The sequence below is a fragment of the Rhipicephalus sanguineus genome, chromosome 5 (assembly GCF_013339695.2).
Source record: "Rhipicephalus sanguineus isolate Rsan-2018 chromosome 5, BIME_Rsan_1.4, whole genome shotgun sequence".
Classification (NCBI taxonomy): Eukaryota; Metazoa; Arthropoda; class Arachnida; order Ixodida; family Ixodidae; genus Rhipicephalus; species Rhipicephalus sanguineus.
In genome coordinates this window covers 106,273,091-106,296,617 of record NC_051180.1, presented here as the reverse complement: position 1 = coordinate 106,296,617, position 23,527 = coordinate 106,273,091, and the positions used below count along the sequence as shown (strand labels likewise).

The following is a 23,527-nucleotide window of genomic DNA, read 5'->3' as shown; positions in this document are numbered from 1 at the left end:
TCCCTTCGAGTTCGTCTTAACGGGAGACTACTGTATTTTTATTTTAAAAAATAAAAAGAGAGGACAACGTTTCGTTTGCAATTAGATAAACATAAGGACGTAGGCTGCACCCTATTGAAATATTCTTTGAAATGGGTCAATACTTTCTTATGTACACTCAAACCTCGTTATAGCGAACACGGATATAACGAATTATCGGTTATAATGAAGTAAATGAAGAATAGTCTTGTCATAGCTACAGTGTTACAAATAAACGTTTATAACGAATTTTTGGATATAATAAAGTTATTTTCGTGGCGAATGTGACTTTGTTATGAGGTCTGAGTGTATAGCATCATCACCGTGCCTAGTTGTGTCGCGCACTAAAGCCTCTTCCCAACCATCCCGCACTACAGGATATTCAGATAGCCAACATCGCTTTATTCGCTACACTGAAAATACGGTAGACACAATTTATAACCTAGCGCATAGCTTCATTCTCAACAACAGCAGGCCTAATGTGACTCGGCGACAAACTTGTACCTTCGTTCTCGTTGTGAGGCAGTTATTTACACGTAATAACTGTTAACGCTGTGACTAGGAAATGCCAGTAACATGTACAGGTCTTTACACTCGTCTGACATTTTTATGCCCCGATTGATTAATATCAAAGCAGATACAAGCAAGTTATAGCAGCGACAGCAGCACCATTCGAACACAAACCTCCAACATGGCGCCAAATCGGTAGCTTCGTCAAACCTCCGACAGATGGCAGCAATTTTGCATAAGGTCTATAACTGTACAATGCATCAGATGCCCAAAATATGACATGCATTACTCAAGATAGGATGTCTGCAAAGTCTTGAAACCTTTAACATTTGTGGTGAAGTTGCTACATGTTTCCTGAGCCACACTGTCGTCATTTACACTGTCCTATCACCGTAACAGTCACGCCGTTCATGCCAGTCAAAAGAAATCATTTACTTGCCGGTTTCGCCTCAAAAAATAAAAAAAAAAAAGAAGAAGAAGACACCGGCGATATTGGCTGATACTCTTGATGCCGCTAACACATCCCTTTTGAGGAGAAACTACTCTTTGTAAAGACTCGTATCCAAAAGTATTGTGTACAACAGACTCACTACTTCGGGGAATGGAGACCTCCTGAAGACTGGGCTCGGGGGAGGGCTCCTCCATGTCTTTAGTCAGGTCGTCGGATTCGTCATCGCGGAATGAGCGTTTTTTACCCATAGCCGGGCTGCGCCCTCTGCACAAGTAGAATACAACAGTTGGACACGTACAAACAGAGGCCTAGCAGGCTATTAGTAGAAAAGCAGCAGCATCCCTTGTTTACAGGAAACTGTGCATCTAACCCAGTCTGCCATGTCATTCCCATTATTACAGGATTGTGAAGTTTTGTCACGTGATTGTTTACCTGGATGTGACCTTAAGAGTCTTAACAAACATTTTGTCACCTAGATGACAACAGGCTCACTTTCTCCTAAATATATGTTTGAATTCCATAAATGATAGCTACAATTGCACATTCTACTGAATACATCTTTTAGTGCTTTTCAATTATAAAAAGCACATCTGCGATTACCCATCACCAAATGCACCCCTAGCAATAAATTTTGAGCCACAAAACTGACTATGTTAGGACACCACACCGATGTTTGTTCCTTTCTACAATTAGTGAATTTCAATTTCGGGCGCAACATGCTGTACGTCTCGTCACATATGTCCCTACTGTGTAACCCCTACTATGTTACACTTACTGCACGTTCTTACAGCACATTCCACATGACGTTGTGTGGAATGCCACGATGTACAACTTGTGGCATCAGTGCCATCCCGCTGTTCAGTATATTACTACTATCCAGCCATAATTGGTATGATGCCAAAATGGGAATGATGGGTAGTAATCGGACTTGCCTTGTCTTCGTGCCTGTGGCTTCGAACACACTTGTGGCTTTGTTTATTGTAGTCTTTTGTTTCAGATAAAAGAACAGCTCACTGTGGGCCTCGTGAGCTAATATGAATTAGTGAGCCTAAAATGGTCAAGGTGGTGAAGCCGGACTGCTGAACTTTTGCAGAACTTCATCTTGCAACAAACCAGCTGCAGTACACAGAGCCGAAAGAATGAAGCTTAGAGCTTAGGCAAATCAATGTACTACCACCCATCATTTCCATGCTGGCTGGAGCGTCATACGTTGCAGCTCCCGTAGTAGCAAGAGATTTCCCTCTAGTGCACTATTATGAAACTCTATTGTATTAACATCTCCAGTACAGTGAACTACGGTGCCTAATCTGGACCCCAGATTGCACCACTGCCAATTGACATAGAAAAACACCCGACTGACCCCTTGCGCTTCCGCTTGTCCAGGGGAGGGGATGGAGACCTCTTTCGTTTCTTGATGCCTTTTCGGTCGCGTTTCTCTCCTTCTCCAGAGAGCAGCTGCAAAAGGAAAACCAAAGGCATGGTTTGGATGAGTTCAATAATTGGGCAAGACACACTAGAGAGGACACATTTTGCTGCCACCCCTAAACATGTGGCATGTGTATTCCCAAGAGCACTGCAGGTAAACATAATGAACAGGCAAACGACTGCTGTTTTTCAGTTTAGTGAATACAGTAGAATCTTGATGAGCAGAAACTGCTGAACTGCCTCCAACTTGGTTGGTTTTCTTATGCGAGTGCTGCACCCCTACGGTACATCTTTCTCACTAAATAAAACTTCTGTTATACACACGTCGATGCTGCCACCTCTAGGAAAGTTTTCCATGACGTGTACCATGCCACCATTATGTGACTGAGTGTGTCGTTTGCGTTGCGACTGTCACGTGATTGAGTGTGCCGTGATGCCAGATTTTTTACCTGATGAGCCATATAAGACTTTCACCTTAAAAACATTTATCAGACAACCCAAAGAACTGCTATGTTTCCCAGAGACAGGCAAGTGTTAAAGCACATGAACCTCAGTTTCACAAGTTCACTCAGTGCAGATAGACAGCCTGAAGCTGCCTGCGAATGACACAGCCATACGCTGATGACCCTGTTCGAACAATACGGTGATATGTGCACAACATTGTTGGCATTTCCACATAACACAACATGCGCAGTCATTGAGTTGACTCATTCCAACATTCGTAGCGAGCCTACGGATACATAAGCACATCAGTGGCACTCAAGGAAAGCTGGCATGTTTTCCCAAGGCCAGACAGTTTGCAAAGCCTCAGGTATACGGCAAAGAGCAGCTCTCAGTCACGACCCTGGATAGCACACTTACACAAAATGGGCTGTCGATACCCACTGCTCCTAATAAATTGCAAGGAAAGGCGCATTTTCAAAACAAACCAAAACATGAACGTCTGGCACATTGAATGTTCCATATTGCTGATCTCCTTACTGGTCTTTTTTTTTTTCATATGTTAGTTCTTTTGGGCTGTTCTATTCACAGAATGTACATGAATCCAGCTCACCTCATCCAAAGTGTACTTTCCCCTGGGAGACCGCCTGCGACCCTGGAAACGAAAAGAGAGATCATCAGGATCTAAAGAAAACTACTGCCAAGTGCATGACGCTGGAGAAGAAGGACTTGCATTGATGTCCGACACAACATAGCCTAATGGTCAGAAAGATCTGACAACTCATTCTAGACTTGTTCTTTTTCTTTTCATTTTTTTTTTACTTTTCCCTGGCACAGCAGGGAAAGGTGAGGGAAAGCGTGCCTAGAAAAAAATTGTAAACCACTGTCCCCATGACTGTTTAGCTTCAAATACCATTAGGCAGTCTTTCCCATGCGCACACATGCAAGCATACCCTTTTCAAGAACACTTGCACATCTAACAGTCGCAGTGCAGCAAAATAAGAAGTCACAGACTAATGCTACAAGTTCACTTACCATGGCGTCTGTCTCAACCTCATAATCTTCCTCATTCATCCATTCGTTGTACTCGTCTAAATCTACAAGCCACTTGGCATTGACCTGTGAAGGAAAGTTAACTTGAGTCAGCATCTTGTCTGCACACAAATCTATAACAGCAGTTACCGCATCGAAGTCTGCTGCAGAATAAACAACTTCGACAGCCAGTGTAAATCAACAATTGTGCAATATTAGCAGCGGACAGATAGGGCACATTGTGGTAAGCAATTCACACAAATGAACATTTGGTAGCTATAATTACAAATATGGCACAGTGCCTAGCGACGGCGCGACTCCGACGCACGGAGTGCCTGTGGAAAATTTCGCCTCTTGGCCGGTCCCACTGATGCTGTCCCGAACACTGCAGCTGGGAACTACATCTGCCCTACCAGCTGCCAATAACTATCCATAAACCAGCAGCAAGGCGAAACTTAATTTGAGCCAACGGTGAAAAACTGCAGGACACAAAAGAAGTGGCAGAAAAACGTATCTCTGCACTGCACTATCAAAGAACACTAAAAACTAAAGTCCCTGTTGATTATTGTTTCGTTTTTCTTGCTATTTCTGAAAAAAAAAAAAAAGATGTTCAGGCACACCTGCAAATGTTTACTCTGACACTGCATGAAACAGTGAAGAAGTTAACTAAGCGTAATATCATACTATCTGTCACACTGTGCTTTACATACACAGGGGGCCATTTTTTGAACGGTGATAAAATTGTGTTCAGACCTGACCAAGAAAGACAACAGCACCCACCTCATACGGTCCAGTGTGTGTTTGAGGTGAGTCAGGCTCCATGTCTATGTCCAGACCAGACACCCAGGTGTCAAAGCTGCCGTGACAAAAACAAAGAGGCACACCAGAATCAGAACAGAGAACTGCTAAATCAGCAGTGCTAGTTAAAACTCCTCCGCCAAATCTTGCATACATTAAGCAGGGTGTTTCTCCAGACTAGTTAGTGATCCACCGCTTCCTCGCCTTTAGAGAGGAATTTTTGTCGAGTCTTGTATAAACACACACTAAAACCCAAGAAAGGGGACGTGAGGACGCAACAATATACAGAGTTGTAGCATTGCACTTTATCCTTACAGCTGTGGTGCTCCGCTAGGCCTTTCAGGACATCCAAGAGATGTGCAGTTGGTGACGTGCCATATTTTTTCCTGCTGTTTGTAGAAAATTTGAAAATGTTTCCAAATGGGACAGCTGGCTTGTCACTAGTGAAAGTTCCAGGTGTATAGTAGCGGTAGCTGATATGTATAGAAGGCAGCAAAGAAAGTGCACCTTCCCGTTTCATGCAGTATGCAAGAAATGAAAATGCGTAGGATGAGGAGGAAGAAATAGACGGAAAGAAAGTGGTTTGCTACTCATGGATTGTTCCAGGATTGTTAATTATTCTACAAAACAAAGCCGTGGGCAAGTCAAGGGTGTCATTATTTTAAGGTAACAGGGGACCACTTATCAAGATACTGGCTTCACAATGCAGAACTTGTTTGTTCATTCAAGTTGACAAGATTTACATATAATTTGCCTTGAAGTATACTCTATGATCCTGGTCTTGAAACCAGATACTATTGCTTCGCAAATTCCCCAGCCATATTATAGAAACAAATTTTGTTAAGATATACCTATAATTCATTAAATTTTGGGGTTTTACTGGCCAAGACCAAGATATGATTACAGTGAAAGCTCGTTAATTCACACCTCATTAATTCGAAATTTTGGATAATTCGAAATGGTCGTCGCAGTCCGGTCCGCAGTGCATAGGAGACCATGTGTAAAACGATTTGTTAATTCGAACAGAAATTGCCGCCTCTACGGATAATTCGAAGAGCGCGCCGCCGAGCGTCATCATCGTCAAACACTAGTGGAAGCTTTTACGGCCGAACGATAGGTGGCACGACCGGTTTTTTCGAGCTTCAAGTGGCCTCCGAGCAAAGGGCGAGCAAAGTATGGCCTCCGAAATCCAGGGAGCAATTTTTTTCTTTCCCGTAGCCCTCCCGCTATCTCAGCGCCTGGCGCCACTTGTATACGCGGGACCCGCGGGACGCTGAGGAGTCGGCGGAGTAGTCCTAGCAGTCCTAGGCCGCACCCGGCAGCGTCACTTTGTTCCTCGAGCACGTTGTTCGTTCACGCCGTCAAGCCGTCTTATTCCGCATCGAAGTTGCAAGATGCCGCGGGGAAACTACTGCGCGAAGACTGTCAAGGAGAAGGTGGAGATTTTGCGAGAGGTTGACCAAGGGAACTCGAGCAAATACGAAATTGCGAGGAAGCACGGCATACCTCCGAGCACGTTGTCAACCTACATACGCAACAGGACGGCCATTGAAAACGCCTATGAAGCCAAGGATTTTGGCGCCAGTCGAAAAAGGCTAAGGACAGCGAAGTTCCCGGAACTGGAGTCAGCTTTGATTATCTGGGTTAAAGAAATGAGAGCCCAGAGTATCGCATTGAGCGGCCCTATCATCATGGCCAAGGCAGCCGATTTCGCCCTGCGCTTGGACATTGAAGACTTTGTCGCCTCCGAGGGATGGTTTCATCGTTTCAGGGAGCGGCACAATCTCGTATTCCGCACGTTATCCGGCGAGGCAAAGGAAGTGGACGCCGAAACATGCGCTACTTGGAGAAACGACATCCTGCAGCAGTACTTGGAGAGCTACTCACCACAGGATGTGTTTAACGCTGACGAGACAGCGTTATTTTTCAAGTTGCAGCCAGACAAGACGATCACCTACAAGGGAGACAGCTGTGCCGGCGGCAAGCGCAGCAAAGAGCGTGTCACTGTTCTGGTCGCCGCAAATATGACCGGTACGGAAAAGGTCCCCCTTTTTGTGATTGGCAAAGCACTCAAGCCACGGTGCTTCAAAAACATTCGGTCACTGCCGACGGAGTACGCCGCAAACAAGAAAGCCTGGATGACAGGTGACCTATTCAGGAAGTGGCTACTGAAATTCGACAGGCGAATGGAACTGGGCGGCAGACGCGTTCTTCTTGTCGTCGACAACTGTTCGGCGCACAAAGTCGACGTTGAGCTGAGAGCAACAAAGTTAGTGTTCCTTCCAGCAAATACGACTGCGGCCCTACAGCCAATGGACCAGGGTGTGATAAGGAACATCAAGTGCTTTTATAGGCGTCACATGCTGGAGAGAATGATTTTGTGCGCGGGCGACAGGAAGGACTTCGGCATTACGCTTCTCACTGCCATGCACATGTTGGTGCGCACATGGGAACAGGTGACCGCGACCACAATCGCAAACTGTTTCTGCCACAGTGGATTTGCAGCTGGAAGTGCGCAGGATAGTTGTGACGTCGACGTGGACGGGGCTGAGGAGCTCATGCCAGTGGCATTGCACGACACTCTTCGGGGCGTACGTTTTGCCGATTATGTTGAAGTTGACACCGGTGCATCGGTGTGTGGTGCCCTGACTGATGAGGACATTATCGCTCAAGTAGCCGGTGTGCAGCCTGTTGCTGAAGAGCCAGAAGGTGAGGAAGACGAAGATGACGAAGCGCCTGTACGCCCGTCAGCTTCTGCGGTGATGGAGGCACTTAATGTGGCGCGTCTCTTCTTCAGCTTTGAAGAGGGTGAAGAGGATTCCCTGCGCTGCGTCCGCGCGCTGGAACAGAGAGCCGCAGCTGTGGCATTCAGAGAAAAGAAGCAGATGGTCATCACCGACTTTTTTGGCCAATAAATATTTTTCGTGCCCCCACCCCCGAAATCCACCCATTTTTGCTCACTTTCATTATTTCGAATTTTGTTTAATTCGAAATTGCTCAGCATTCCCGTGGAATTCGAATTAACGAGCTTTTACTGTATCAGACACACATAAGTGGGGAAATTTGTGTTATTATTGAGCGGCTGGAGTTTTTTGACAAGCACCTGAATATAAGTGCCCGGGCATTTTAGCATTTTGCTCCCATCAAGAATTGGCCACTATGGCTGGGAGTCAAATTCGCACCCTAGTACTAAGCAGTGCAACACCACAGCCACTATGCCATCACGGTGGTTTATTAAAGGGACCGACAACTGATTTTTCTCAACCCATTTCTTTACGGCGCGACAGAAAGCTCACCCTTCGCAGTGTTTGTAGCTGCAGTAGTTAACCCCAAAAGCATGTAGTTATTTTAAAAGCAGTATTTTTCGATCTGAAAGGCTCTAAACACAGATGCACCTTTCCTCCAGCAACGCTGGGAATTGACAGCGATGCCGCCAGCCTTTCTCGCGATTTGTGAAAGCTATCATTCTGCTTTCGCAGGAGTTCCTGTAACTATGCTTAACCACCTTTATTTAGAGCTTTTCAACTACTTTTGAAAATAACAAGCTGTTACAATGAGATGATGTGGCATTATACACCTTCCCTGTATTTGTATCACGTTGTGTGCGCATGCATCCAAGGTTGCCTGCGCCTGTGTCACGGGTGGCTTGTCCCGGTGTCGCTACTCTCTATATGCAGAAGTCATCGAAAACGTCACTACGCATATGGGCGGCTGCGCCGAGTAGCAGCGCGCGTCATTTTTGAGACGAAGTGTAGGTAGCAAAACTATGTCGCTCCAAAATCTTAGCGACCTGAAACTGCGCGCACGGTTGCATAAGCACGCTGAAAAGTTGCTCAAGATGCACTGACAAGCATGGGATCATTACGTCACGTGAAGGCAGCGCCACTCTAATGCATACTTAGTAGTATGCAGGCCTATATGTACATTTTATTGGAGTAATACCTTTTAATATAAAGAAACGAACGATATTTCAATACTAACAAAAAAATCGTCGACCGCATACACCAATCAATGGTCACGTGGCCGGGTTCATCGGATCGTTGATGTTTTTGCCGCCAGAGGCGCAACAGGTCATTTTTCGCGACTTTCAATTAAGAAATAAAAATATAAATCCACCTCTCACGAAAAAAACAGGGTTGGTTTGAGTCAATGCGACAGACAATCTTTCCATCAGTGGAGTCATCTCATTTCATGCTCTGGGCAGTTGTCCGTCCGTTTAAAGAACATACAAGCTAGAGACATTAGCTAAGCCTCGCATGAAGTGCAGCCGAATGGGACCACTAAATCCACTCAAAGAGTTTATCGCTACCAATAAATACAACACTTATTTCCTAAACAGAACTGCAACACTGCATGATGCAACTTATTTTCAACATGGCAGCATGTTCACAGCATATACTCAGAGTCTGCCTAGAGTCAAATTAAAAGCTTTTTTTTAGCACTTTAAAGGGACACTAAAGCACAATTCTAAATCAGTTTTGACTGCTACTGTTTAGACTTTACTTTGATTAATTTTGTGGTAATAAGATGAGTACTGAAAGAGAGCATGAGTGCCAAAACTCCACTGTTCAAATTTAGCGCCATAACTGCATTACCGGTGAAGAAATTTTATATTAAGGCCATAGAGGTTAAGTTCCTGTGAAAATGCCCGTGGAACTTGTCTGGTGAATGCGCGGCCAGAGCGATGCTCTTGACGGCAATTTCAGCACGCACTGTCTTCATTTATGAAAGGGAACACGAGAGCGTTTATCCTGTGCTCTGCAGCAGCTGCCTACAGCTCCGTCAACAGACAGCTCACGAAAGCATGCCTGCTTTTGGCGTCATCTATTGGCAAACAAAATAAGTGAAACCTCGTTAATACGTACCTGCCGGGAACGCGGCATAACTACGCACAAACGGTAGTACGCATTAACCACCAAGTACAAATTTGCCTCTCCTGGCGTACGCCATCGCCGCCAGCAGAGAAATAGAGTGCCACAGCAAATATTGTCTAAAGTACCCATCGCAAAGCCTTTTCTTTCTTTTTGCCAAAGTGGAGAAAATATCCTAGCACTCTCGCACGACCGCCCGATAGCGCGCGGTGGCCACGCCAAAGAGCATTTGGCGTGGCCACCAGGGTCCGGGATACGCAGTGACCGACATACAGTCGAACCTCGTTACTACGTACCCGCTTTAAACGTACTAACGGTTAAAACGTAGTTGCGACGAATCCCCGACCGAGTCCCATTGAGCCCAATGCATTCGCTGACCGCTTAAGCCGTAGTGGTTCGTCTTATGCCTACCGGTTAGTGCGTACCCTGCATACCGCGATAACTTTTTGTGCCATAAAATTTTACTGCGCCGCTCAACTTCCCGACGCCAGAATGTGCCGCCAAAGGTCTTCCGCCTTTTTGAGAAGTGCGCAGATCAGTCGATCCCCGATTCCGGCTTCCGCGCGATTGCGGCGACGCCTTTGCGGGTAAGCATCGGGAAAGAACGAAGGCGAGGTGGCGGCCACCGACGAACGCGCCGACATGACTTATCGCCGACAACCTTATCACAATAAGTATCTTCAGCTATCTGCTCGGGCACACGTGCGGCGCAGCGCTACTTTTTAAGCCTACTGCACGCTTTTATTAGGCGACAACCTGAACGCGCTGGGCCGCCGATCGTTGCCGCTTCGTTGTGCGCGGCCGTCTTCAAGGCTGAAGTTGAATTAATGGCACAAATGCTCGAGCAGGGTCGAAAACTTCAGCCATGTACCAACTAGCCCGACAGCAAACGCTACTAAGCCGTCATCAGGCGCGCACCGCTTTGTAGAAGCGAAAGCAGATCGCTGTTGCGTAGTTAGCGTTGCGGGTCGCGGGAGCCGAGAAACCTCGCTGCATTGACGCTATCACACTAAACGCACGTGTACGATACAGCAAGCGTAGCGCAGGTGTAACCATACTGCACGCTTTTATTAGGCGACCACCCAACGCGCCTCCGTCCGCTGCCAGGACCGCTAGAGCATCGCGGAGTGCGCATCGCTTGCACGAAGCTGATCATCGCTGCGTTAACCGAACAAGCTACTCGCCGCATCTGTGCACGATCTGGAGCGAAGTGGGTACGAACAACATTCCCGCGATAAATGCGCGCGTGTGGCACAGCAAGCGGCCCGGTAGTGACGGCGTGAGCAGAGTAGGCGACGCGCTGCACGCAACTAGCCGGGAGACGATCGGCTCCACGCGGCCGTACCGCGTTTCACTGGAACTGTGTCAGTTTTCGTTTAGTAGCAGATCGCGGTTAGACGCACGCACATATAACGCGGAAAGCAGACACTGTCCGTTCTGTCGCTGTCGGTCACTGCGTTGACCGCGTATCCCGGACCCTGCAATAGTTTCGAAATGCTCTTCGGCGTCGCCGCTACGCGCTATCGGGCGGTCGTGCGAGTGTGCCAGGATCTTTTCTCCACTTTGGCGAAAAGAAAGAAAATGCTTTGCGGTGGGTACTTTCGGCAATATTTGCTGTGGCACTCTTATTTATTTGCTGGAAGCGATGGCGTCCGCTAGGAGATGCAAATTTGTACTTGGTGTTTAATGCGTACTACCGTTTAGTGCGTAGTTATGCCGCGTTCCCGGCAGGTACGTATTAACGAGGTTTCACTGTAGCGACAAAACGGACAGTGTCTGCATTCCGCAATATATGTGTATGCGTCCGTACCGCGATCTGCTACAAAACGAAAACTGACACGCGATACGGCCGCATGGAGCCGATCGTCTCCTGGGTAGTTGCGTGCAGCGCGTCGCCTGCTCGGCTCATGTACGCCGTCACTACCGGGCCGCTTGCTGTACCGCACGCGCGCATCAGTCGTGGGATTGTTCTTCGTGCCCACTTCGTTCCAGACCGTGCACAGATGCGGCGAGTAGCTTGTTCGGTTAACGCAGCGATGTCGAGCTTCCTCCGCGACGCTGTAGCGTTCCTGGCAGCGAACGGTGGCGCGTTGGGTGGTCGCCTAATAAAAGCGTGCAATATGGTTACAACAGCGCTACGCTTGCTGTACCGTACGCGTGCGTTTAGCGTGATATCGTCAATGCAGCGAGGTTTCGCGGCGTCCGCGACCCGCAATGCTCAACTCCGCAACAGCGATCTGCTTTTGTTTCTACATAGCGGTGCGCGCTTGAACACAGCCCCGCACGAGGCGGCAGCGATCGGCGGCCCAGCGCGTTGAGGTTGTCGCCAAGTAAAAGCGTGCAGTAGGCTTAAAGTAGCGCTGTGCTGCACGCGTGTCCGGGCAGATAGCTGAAGATACTTATTGTGATAAGGTTGTCGGCGATAAGTCATGTTGACGCGTTCGTCGGTGGCCGCCGCCTAGCCTTCGTTCTTTCCCGATGCTTACGTGCAAAGGCGTCGCCGCAATCGCACGGAAGTCGGAATCGGTGATCGACCGATCTCCGCACTTCTAGAAAAGACGGAAAACCTTTGGCGGCACATTGTGGCGTCGAGATTTTCAGCGGTGACGTAAAATTTTATGGCACAAAAAGTTATCTCGGGCGCAGGGTACGCACTAACCGGTAGGCATAGGGCGAACCACTACGGCTTAAGCGGTCAGCGAATGCATTGGGCTCTATGGGGGCTCGGTCGGGAATTCGTCGCAACTACGTTTTAACCGTTAGTACGTTTAAAGCGGGTACGTATTAACGAGATTTGACTGTAGTCATGGCCGATGGACAAGCGCTGTTAGATTACGTCGCCTTTCCAGTCGCGCAAGGGGCAATGCCTGCAACACTTGCGCCATGTTGGCACACGACGCTTGATTTGTAGGCAGCAGACGACACGCTGCAGACATCGCCCATTATGTGAGCGGAGAGGAAGTGTAATCTAACTGCACTTGTCTATTGGCCATGACTAGTTATTTTGTTTGCCAATAGATGACGCCAAAAGCAGGTATGCTTTCGTTAACTGTCCGTTGACGGAGCTGTAGGCAGCCGCCACCACGTCTGTGTATTGCGCGCGAGCAGCCGGCCCTGACGTGGTGTGCCTAGGAGTATGCGCGGCCTTATAGACATGCAGACCTGCTTTGCACGAGTGGCAACGCTGACGAGTGCGCTTATTTAACCGAAGATGCACGCTCCCTCAGGGCGCTGTCAGCACCTTGATTCCAAAAGAAGACGCGTTGCGACTGATAACACGCGCCTCGATAACACGTTGCGATTGTGTCAGGCGCATGTTATCATTCGCAACGCATCATCTTTTGGAATCAAGGTGCTGACAGCGCCCTGAGGGAGCGTGCATCTTCGGTTAAATAAGCGCACTCCTCAACACTGCCACTCGTGCAAAGCAGGTCTGCATGTCTATAAGGCCGCGCATGCTCCTAGGCACACCACGTCAGAGCCCACCACTGCCGCAAGGTGTCGCCCCGCAGTGTGCGGCCGGCTGCTCGCGCGCTATACAAAGACGTGGCCGCGGCTGTACATTATGTTTACTAAGGAAAATTTACCTTCGTTTGAGAAGACACATTCAAAGCCCATTGACTAACGAAAATAACTTTCGCTGTAGTGTTCCTTTAGAACTACCTCTCAACTTACGGTTGGTATACACTCACCTGTCGGGAAAATACCACCAGTGGATGAGAGCACTCCGATCCCGCTTCATCACCAAGCGCACGTATTCTTCTGTACATTGAAAGAGAGGGGGCAGTGAAGAAGGACAGGTTATGCACGCTATACTTTAGGATTTACAAGGTAGTACAATTGAAAGGTCGACGACTGCATTTGGGGTATCCACAGGGATGACTACACAGAGGCCTTCTCACGCTATGCATTGTGGACTGCGTTTAAATTGCAAATTAGAAGCCATCGCTACAAGTCTATGCCGAAAAAGGGTGCTCGCTCAAGAAGTCCATCGGCTATGCTGAATCACCCAATGCTATATTCATTATATTTCACAAGCAGAGCTCTAACCCATGCCATGATGATGGTAGCCCTTGCCGATTTCCCACTGTACTGCTTGGGTTCAAGGTGATGAAGAGATTAATGCAAAACAAAATTCTACAGTCACTTTCACAATGAATTACTGAGAAGGTTGCAGTGTATCTCCTCGGCCTACTGCTATTATTAGAAAACTTTTTTTTTATTCACACCTCCCAGACTCCCGATGTCAATATGGCAAAGTGAAAAAACTAAACAGGCTTCATACCACAGACACCCCAACTTATCAGCCCCTAAAGGACTACTGCAACCCAACTTTTCGGAAGAAATTTACCTATTTTGCCAATAAAGCAGGTTGTTAGCACTTGCAAAGATCCAGAATTGTCACATTATTATATCCGTATCCCTTACATCCGTATCCTTACATCCGACATGGCCTCAGTATGTACAGTTGCCGCAGAAAAAGATCAGCACAAGTAACCCATGATGGGACAATCAAAATCGTGAACGGTGTTGTAAATTCAGGCATTAGGATGGGCTACTTTCTCACCGGCCATTCCCAATTTGTCAGGTAAATCATGCCTGCTACTGTCTTCTTGTCTTGCTGGGGTGGGGAACAAGACGCCCAAGTGTCGCGATTTTCCCACTGCGGTATTCGCATCTAGTGCTAATCATTTTTTCGCGGTGACTGTACACATATAATTTACATGCCAAGAGCCTTCATGAAGACTCAGTCAAGCGATCATTACACAAAAGTCCGCATCACAAACCAGAGGTATCCGTCGTGGGCACGGGTGGGTAGACTATGTGGGTGGCATCATCAGGGGACTCTGCAATAGTGCCCTGGTGCCTTTTGATAATGTCCTTCAGGCGCGACACCAACTGCTTCTCCACCTGCATCAAAGAAGCCAACGGTTTGTGCACACGTTTTGTACACATGTGCACTTCAAAGCAGCACTTAAGGGTAAAATGACACACATGTGCTTTGATTAGAACACACGCCGGCATGCATGCCATAACACGGGGATACAGGTATAGAACATGCACACTTGAGCATGAAGTGCCTAAACAAACGAACTGGCTTATCATACGCAGTGCAGCACGCTGCAACTAGAAATTTTTGACACTGTGCCTGAGATTTGCAGGAACTGGTCTTTTTCACATGTCCTGAATGCGTAAAACATTGATGCCAACGCAACGCCATCACGAACCAGACTGAAGACATACTGATTACCTCACTTATAATAGTCCTTCTTTTGCACTCTTAAAAACTTCAGAGGAAGGAATGAAAGAGGCTCACCTCAGAGGATATATAAATGTGAGGCAGAGACAAGCACTTGTTTTGCACCAGGGTTTTCTCCACTGTCATGAACATCTCCACATTGCGGTCCATGCGTGATGGGGACTGGAAGTCAAACCTGCGCCTGTAACAACAAAAGTGTGCAGTGAGCAAACACCAAAAGACATTGTTTTTAACAAACATACACAGTGTTTTTAACAAACACAGGTACCTGGCACACGCAGAACTTGGGGTGATGGAAGAAATCGCTTAACCCTGTACACTTCTGCTATGGAACCCTGAATCACTGTTCCGTTTTGAAACACATTTCAGACCAATAAGATGACGGCATCAGAAAGGCAGGTAATGCAGTACACACAATGACATGCTCCAAACAGCATGCCTAGCCATGTGCTCATCAGACACCTGCATCTCAAGCCAGCCATGCACAACTAGATAAGTGTTTTTAACAGAGCTATTTGATTCTTGCAAAACAGATGCTAATGCACAATAACCCTGGCATGCATGCTACAGATTACCACCATTGTCAGCCTGTTTGCGGTCACTACAGCATAAACGCTTCTCTTGTGTATGAATTGAGTTCATTTGCGAAAGTGCTTAGACTAGGCAAATCTTAGCATCTGAAAGCAATGAGGTTGCACTGAATGATATGTGCACTTACATGTACTAAACACTCAGTAAACTTCGAACTCACCATCCCTGCTCGCTCTTGAATTTGTAGACAGCAGCAAAGATGTGGCAAAGTGCACCTCCAGGTTTAAAGTCCATAAAGCATTTCATCTGAAAGAGAAAAACCCAACATTCAGCATCAGTGCAACCCACAGCACAGCCATACTAAAATGTGCTACGGATTCACATTTATGGAAACATGCATTCAAGAAAGATGGCTAAGTAAAGGACGAATGAGAAAGCTACTTTCTGTGTCGAGGATATTAATGCATCACAAGAGCAAAGAAAGCAAGAAGCTTGATCTGTTTCAAAAGTAGCCCTAACAGAAAAAGTACTCTTAATGAAGGTCTCGCTGCATTGCAATGCCACAGACTGACATCAACGTAGGAGCAAATAACACCCAGCCAATGGTGTGCACTTGCCGAGTGTCCTTCTCCATTGTCATTCGAGAATCCATGGAAAAGCTAGGATTCAGCAAATATGTCTGGCATTTGTATGACTTTTTCATCCAGTGCCCATGCTATGTTGTAACTTTACCATAATATAGCTGGTGAGTCTCGACATTATCAGAAATCACTCAAAATCAATGTACCTTTTCACACCTAGTGACCTCACAAATAGGATGCGTTATCAAACCACGTGCATGTTTCCTTTGACCTGCGGCGCAGTGAGACAGCACCCTTGGTTGCCAAAAGAAATTACGAACGTTGCCACTGGTTTAAAGCAATGTGCACGGGTTCGTGTGCTCGTTGGTTCTCACAAGCTTCTATGCGCAAAAGGCAGTTTTAGAATCACAAAGATAGCGTTTGTTGCACACGTACGCTATTTCCGTCACTTAGTGTGGGTACTCAAGAGGATAGCGTACGATGCATGCGCAGTGGCGACAAATGCTAACGCAAACCTTTGTGTACCCTATTCTAAAACTCTCTTAATAGGCAGTTTTAGAATAGGATATGCAAAGATAGTGTTCAGTGCGTACGTACGCTGTTTCCGTCACTTAACGAGGGTACCCAAAGGGATAGCGTATGGCGCATGCACAGTGGCGACAAACGCAAAGCTTTGTGTACCTTGTTCTAAAACTCTATAATAGGCAGTTTTAGAATAGCGTACACAAAGCTTTGCGTTAGCGTTTGTCGCCACAGTGCATGCGTCACACGCGAACCTCTTGCAGGCCCCCGTTAAGTGGCAGAAATAGCGGGCGACCGCAAGGGCCACTAACTTAGCGTACGCTACTGTAAAACTGCCTGATATCTCAGACTCCGTCATCACTCCAAGGCTTCGCCCACTGGGGATGAAGCGAGTGGCCCGCAGGCTCTCCACAGAAACGACCAGCATCGCACATGTGTCCGGGTTTACACTTTAGTTACATGCAATTTAAGCACCACAGAGACACTACTGAAACAAAACTACATCAAGAATTACGCTATCTATTAAGAGTAAGCAAAGATCATATCTGTCGAGTGATGTTGATGTATTAAAGGAGTAGTGACACGATTTTGAGACATCGCAAAAGGGACATTTTTCGTTTCCTTGGTATGCAGTATCAACACTCTCCACACAACGGAGTCGGAGAACACGTATAAGATATTTTAATTTGACTTTGAAGTTTTCGTCACTGAGCATATGCAAGTCAGCCACACTGTAAAGGCTAATTCACACTGGCGACTAGCAATGGTCGCGCGACCGTTTGCGACTGGAAGTCAAAAAGCGACTCAAAGCGACTGATGTTCACACCTGCGTGCGACTTATAACCGTCGCCATATAGAATTCACGTCTGCTCGTATACAGCTCGCATTGCCGTTGCCCCGTAAAATAGGCTGATGTCCTGTTCCTGCTCATCTGATTGGTTCAGAGGTTTGCGACTGCAGTCGCGCGACTGAAAAATCGAGCAGCGAGCGACTGAGTCAAAGCAGTCGCTTTGCGACCAAAACGGCCATTTGCGACCGTTTGCGACCAGTCGCTTTGCGACTAACTTAGTCGCGCGACCGGTGCTAGTCGCCGGTGTGAACCAGCCTTAATGGACATTATCCCGACGAGTCAACACAGTCCCCCCCCCCCGAGTTTGAGAGCTCTGCGTCCTGCATGCAGCCTAAATTGCAGAAATCACTGTCAGGGTCACTGGACGACAATTCACTCACTGTTGCTTATGCGCACCATGAGCAGATGACAGATTTGCCGCGAGTACGTCGCGAGTTTCTGTATCCCCGTGACGTCACACTGCTATGAAACGTCACTAAGAAGCCGCCACCTCGATATCAAAACCGAAAGTGTCTTTTTAAGGTAGCGGCAATTAAAACATATTCGATGCATTCCCAGGCACCACAATACTCGTTTTAGGTTTCTCGACACCAGTATTTTTATTTAGAGCAACAATCTGAAAATTTTTTAAAATTCGTGTCAGTACGCCTTTAACTTTCGCTCCCGAAACTGGTCCGTTTCGTTGCAGCGCTTCGAGTATTCCGGCGGATTAATTCATCGAAAACACACACACACACGCACACAGTCACACACACGCCGACGCGCACGAGGTGAAATCACTCACCGGGAGCCGTGTCAGCGGCGGCTTGCTCACACTTCTCCCGAAAGCATCTTCTTGAAACTGAATCAGCTGGATAACCAAGCTTGACAACCCCTTGTTCGTAGGTGGTTCGGCTTGCGTGTACTGCGACCAGAATAGAAAGGCATAAAAACTTGTACACTGGCCTAATGTTCCACCGAAACAGCAATTGTTGCTTTTTTTTTTAAACGTCTCTCGACCGCTCCTGGCCCTACGACGCGGAAAGCATTGAAGCACAACGTAAACATTTTTATACGAAGACAAATATGCTTAGAAACAATACCGGGCACCATGCGAGTCGCTTCTCAAGTAATAGAGAGTAAATGAAGTGCAGGCTTTCTAATGTTCCACGGAAGCGGCAAGCGATGTTCCTTTTTTTAAAAAAAAACTGCTCTCGACCGCTCCTGGCCCAACGACGCCGAAAGCATTCAAGCAAAACATAAGCGTTTCTATACAAAGGCAAATGTGCTCAGAAACAATGCCACGCGAGTAGCGTCTCAATTAATAAAATAATCACTGACGAAGCGGAGGCTTCCGAGCAGCTGCACCTATGTTTGCAGTTCGCAGTACAGCTTAGGCCTAATAAAACAAGAAGCTCGAAACAGCTGTGCGCCGCGAAATACATAGATTTCCGTGCCCCTCTTTGTATGCCATCGTTGATTACGCTTCAAAGATCACTTCCAAGCCGGCGCGCACAGTGCGCACGCTGTCCCACTTGACAGAACGCGGGTGACGCGGTGGTGAATCCCGATTCAAACACCGGTTCCCACTTCTCCGCAAAATAAAACTCCCTCCGGCAATACGTAGATCGCGGAAAGAAAGCAGCGTCGTACCTTTTTGCAGTTTTTGTGGAGCCATACTCTAACAGCGTCAAACAGCGCGATAGTTTCCGAGGATTCGTAAAATTTCAAGTTTGGCCCACCGTCCCTTTTTCTTTGAACGACCGCCATATTTAACAACAATACTCGATTCCGTTTCAGACTTGAGTTGTACTTCGACCGCGGCTAGTGCGTTTTTCGAGGAAGCCGCATGGTAAGCCGTGGTGTCGCGGACGTGTCGTCACATTGCGACATCAGTGTGTTAACTTTATAAGCAAAATAAATTTTAGTTAAAAACACTCTTTAACTGCATGAGCAATATTCGTTTATCGAGATAATTTGGCATAGGTTTTCTTTTCTTTTATGGTTGGCTCGTACACAGCTTATCCAGCCATGTCAAGGCAAGACAGTTTCACTACACGTCACTCAAAATGGAGTCCATGTTGCTGGTAAGTCGAATTTAATTCCTAAAGTAAATCTTACTACCAGCGTATGAAGTACGTTGTGTAAACGTTTTTCTTTGACAAGCTAAGTCTATGTTATCCTTTTATAAGAACCCAACTGGAATCGCTAGATTTTACAGGCCTGTGGCAGGTGAAATTTCGTGTCGCTGTCACTGCCGGTATTCTGCGTGGCCTTAAAAAATCATGTGTCGCGTTTAATTCCCAGTCTGTTCGTGCTATAGTATGCGATTCTACCTTCCAGGAACCCACACTGTACACGGTGAAAGCAATCGCCATCCTTGACAACGATGGGAACAGAATTTTGGCCAAGGTAAGGCGTTAACCTGACCTGAAGTGCTCGGTGTTCGTAAAAAGATTCAGCACTTGAGCTTCGTTTTCACTAACAAATTGTCGTGTTTGTGCGCTCTGTTTGTTTCAGTACTATGACAATACCTTTCCGTCAGCCAAAGAGCAAAAGGCATTTGAGAAGAATCTCTTTAACAAGACGCATCGGGCAAACGGTAAGACACGAAACCAGTTTTCTTAGCTCCCTGTTATTTTTCATCCCTCAGGCAAAAAAAAAAAAAAAAAGTTCTTTATCAATGTCCTTCGTTTCAGCCGAAATCATAATGCTGGATGGACTGACGTGCGTCTACCGGAGCAACGTAGACCTATTCTTCTACGTAATGGGAAGCAGTCATGAGAACGAGGCAAGTTTCGCATTCGTAGCCCTCGCTTTTGATATTTTGCTATCAGTCCCTGCGACAGCTCGTTCTGCAAGCCCAACGAACAACTTTGGACGTAGCTAGATGGTTTTGAGAGCCTAACAGTAACCAGTTTTGTCTTTCCCATCCAACAGCTGATCCTGTGCAGTGCCCTAAACTGCTTGTACGACTCCATCAACCAGATCTTAAGAAAAAATGTGGAGAAGAAAGTTCTTCTGGACAACCTAGACATCATCATGCTCGCTGTTGATGAAATCTGCGACGGCGGGTAAGCTGCAATTAACAATACTTGTTTTGCACCACGTGTTGCTGGCATTGAGCGTTTGCATAGGAACACCTGAATAAGCACAAATCACAGCGGGAAAGCCACAACTGAGGAAATTTGCCCAGCTTTCCTTTGTGTTTAGTATTTCACTCCATATCCTGCCTCATTCAAGCAGGAGTGACATCCTCGCAAGTGCAGGAGAAGGTATAAGTGGACTAATTGGTAAAGATTCACGACTTATTGGGGGTGCAAATGCACATGACTGAGATGAGTGATCACTATTTTGTCATATACATATATAAGGTAAAAAAGTGGGTTTTGTTAACTTGAGTGTCTCACGGTAAATAATCCTTTTGTAAGGCATTGTTATGGTGTTAGAATTGCTTCAGTACATGTATTTTTAAAGGATCAGTAATGTTCTTCCTTGCACTATGCTTTGGCCCCCTTGTATTCATGCACGTTTGTGGTACGGTTTCTGGCAATATTTTTGCCACTTTACTCTTACTGCACTGCGAGCCTCTGACACAGATACTGGGAATGTGCCTTTGAGTTATGTTTTTGGTTAGTTTTTGCATAACGCTAGTGTGCCATGTGATGCTGTGGCACTTGCCACAGCTTTGCCTTCCGAAACATTACTTCTGTCATTTCAGCAGGTACCAATAGGCGAACAGGTCCTTTAACAGTTTGTTAGTAATTACTTGTATATTGTGAAATAAAATACTCCTGCTTAAATTTAGACTGATAGTGTGTTCTGTGGTGCAGTTGTGGCTTCGTATGTTCTTTAATATATAGTCGCTCAAGTAATTTCTTTTCAATTCCTATGTATGCACATAATTCAACAACACGCCAGAGCCCTAAGAGTTCAGCTGCGTTTTGAAGTTATTTGTTTCTGCCAATTTTATGATGCTCTATGGAATCTCCGTGCACCAATTGTTTTCTTTTAACTGCATATGCTAAGAGGGAAATGTTGCCCCTACTTTTAGCATCATTCTAGAAGCAGACCCCACCTCCATTCTTCAGAAGGTTGCATTGAGAACAGATGACATTCCACTCGGGGAACAAACTGTCGCACAGGTTGGTAGCTACTCATTATTAATAGTTAAAAACCCTCGCTATGACAAAATAATGTGAGCATAAAAGCACAGTGAGGTCACAATAGTTCAAGAGTTGAATCGTTTGTAATTTTTGGTGAATTCAAACAAGTTGGCTTGAGCTGCTATGCTTAGTGCAGTTTTATAAAGCACTTAATTGAACAATAAATATGTATTCACAAAATGGTGCAGAAGAGAAAAGTAGCTCTGTTGGCAATTAGTGAACATTCCATTTTTGGCACAGTGTTGTTCTTTTCGTGCTTAGTGAAAAACTTAGCTTCAGTGAAAAAATGCTCTGCACAGTTACCAGTGAAAGTTAGCAATGATTGCACTGAGCGAAATGAAACCACTGAATACAGGAAGTGCATGGAAAATTCTTGAATGAGCTTTTCTGTACACTTAAAACACCTAGCCATAAGGCCAATAAAACTGGAAAAAAATTTGCCCTTATCAGAAAGAAATGGGTGGTGTGATTAACTTAAAGGGGCCATGCACCCATATTTTACCCTCCGATTTTTACATCGGAACGCGTTCCTTGTATCGTCCTGAGATGAATGCAAAAAGAAATTTGGAGATAGACGCACGGAAACAGAAGTTATTGAACTTACAAATTCAAAATAAAAGCAGACGACAGAAATTGGCGTACCCTTTCGTATTTCACTCGCCCAGTGACGTGTCACTGGAGTTTTGTCTGCTTCCAATCAAAACGCGACTTACATTTTGCCATACCGGAACCCTGCAGCACATGGCGGCCTTCTAGTGGTAGCGGGCGCCGCTCCTTTTGACGGCTTCTGTGCCGCACAAGTTAGCAGATGACTGTATCAATGTATGCCGTTTACTCAACACAATGCTGGTAGGTGATAAATACCAAAGACAACACCAGCAGTTGATGGTAGGTACGCAAACACACCTAGACACCTCGAGCACATGGAAAATGTGTGTAAGGCAGAAATGCAAAGCACAGTGTATGATGAAGGCTGTGCTGGCTGCGCCTTGAGTAGGCCGTTCGGCAGCGCCATCTGTGTCGCAGTTTCTGATAAGTTAAAATCGATGCACGAATTGGTGTCCTTTTCGCAGCTGTAACGAGCATTAAACACATTAAAATGAGTAATCCCACATACTGAGTGTGTCGCAAGCGTGTACTATATATTATTTATTTCCCACCAATCAAAACGAACAGCATAAGTCACGCACGCTACTTCACTTCCTGTAACAGAAATTGTCGTTGTACGACGCTGCAATCGGCGCGGAAACCCATTTCGGAAGCAAATTAAAATATCAAACGCTTCGTTCTCGCCGCTTTCGTTGGTGCCAGAGCAGTCATCAAGACCCATAGAAAGCAAACGGCCGATAAAAACAACGTGCGTAATTGAGGGTGCAGGGCCCCTTTAAGGGGTATTTATACAATACAAATTCATCTGGGTGCTTTGATCTGTCTCTACAATACTTGATGGCAGAATAGTGCATCTTTTCCTCTAACGTTGAACCATTATTGCACAAGAAAAGCAGAAAATTACTCTATTCAATACTACTATTCCTTTGGGAGCAAGAAAAGGACAAGGCTGATAGGCAAGAAAGAGTATGTGGCTGTCAGCTGCACAGTGGTGCTGCGCGTGTGTTCAATCGATACTTCTTGCTTTCAGGTCTTCCAGTCAGCCAAGGAGCAGCTGAAGTGGTCGCTACTGAAGTAGATTCTTTTTCTTTCTGTTCACGCTGTACATTTACAAACAGAAGCTACATGTATAATAAATTTTTTTTCTGGGAAAGAAAGCATGCAGTGTCCTTTACATTGATGGACTGTTGGATCTATATCTGGGCAGGAGTTACGAAAATGCACTGCCAATACAAGGCCATGTGATCAACTCGAAGCAACATTGCCAGTGCTTAGTCGGAGAGCAGTATGAAAACACTTGTATTTTGCAAGTATAGTATCTCTCACCAACTTGCCCCGATCTAAGTTCTCCTCTGCATAACCCGGGAAAGTATCAATACGATTCTACCTAAACAAAATTTAGAATTAGTTTGCTTGTTTCCGGCCACAGAGGGTAGTACATACCTACAAAAATATTTGTAATAAGCTTAGTGAGCGTTACATT

The 23,527-nt window shown here is 46.2% G+C and overlaps 2 protein-coding genes across 2 annotated transcripts in view; one reads left to right on the top strand and one right to left on the bottom strand.

Annotated features, from left to right (window-relative positions):
• Positions 1 to 19,092, bottom strand: part of LOC119394090 (SWI/SNF complex subunit SMARCC2) — a gene marked incomplete at its 3' end in the record, with an annotated part of 43,299 nt that extends 24,207 nt beyond the window's left edge. The window contains 11 exon segments of the mRNA XM_037661322.1: positions 1,119 to 1,243; positions 2,340 to 2,434; positions 3,459 to 3,500; positions 3,881 to 3,964; positions 4,658 to 4,733; positions 13,239 to 13,308; positions 14,334 to 14,457; positions 14,864 to 14,987; positions 15,558 to 15,643; positions 18,075 to 18,194; positions 18,923 to 19,092. Of these exon segments, the coding sequence (XP_037517250.1) occupies positions 1,119 to 1,243; positions 2,340 to 2,434; positions 3,459 to 3,500; positions 3,881 to 3,964; positions 4,658 to 4,733; positions 13,239 to 13,308; positions 14,334 to 14,457; positions 14,864 to 14,987; positions 15,558 to 15,643; positions 18,075 to 18,194; positions 18,923 to 19,039 (1,063 nt within the window).
• Positions 19,093 to 19,269: 177 nt separating this feature from the next.
• On the top strand, positions 19,270 to 23,188 carry LOC119394091 (coatomer subunit zeta-1). The gene is made up of 7 exons (XM_037661324.2): positions 19,270 to 19,356; positions 19,613 to 19,681; positions 19,790 to 19,871; positions 19,969 to 20,060; positions 20,210 to 20,343; positions 21,324 to 21,414; positions 23,075 to 23,188. Exons 1-7 carry the CDS (start codon positions 19,339 to 19,341, stop codon positions 23,120 to 23,122), a joined length of 534 nt encoding a protein of 177 aa, XP_037517252.1. The 5' UTR covers positions 19,270 to 19,338; the 3' UTR covers positions 23,123 to 23,188.
• Positions 23,189 to 23,527: the final 339 nt, after the last annotated feature.

Coding starts and splice junctions, on each gene's coding strand:
- LOC119394091 (XM_037661324.2), top strand. Junction 19,682..19,789: donor GGAACAGAATTTTGGCCAAG/GTAAGGCGTTAA, acceptor TGTTTGTTTCAG/TACTATGACAATACCTTTCC. Junction 21,415..23,074: donor GGGAACAAACTGTCGCACAG/GTTGGTAGCTAC, acceptor TCTTGCTTTCAG/GTCTTCCAGTCAGCCAAGGA.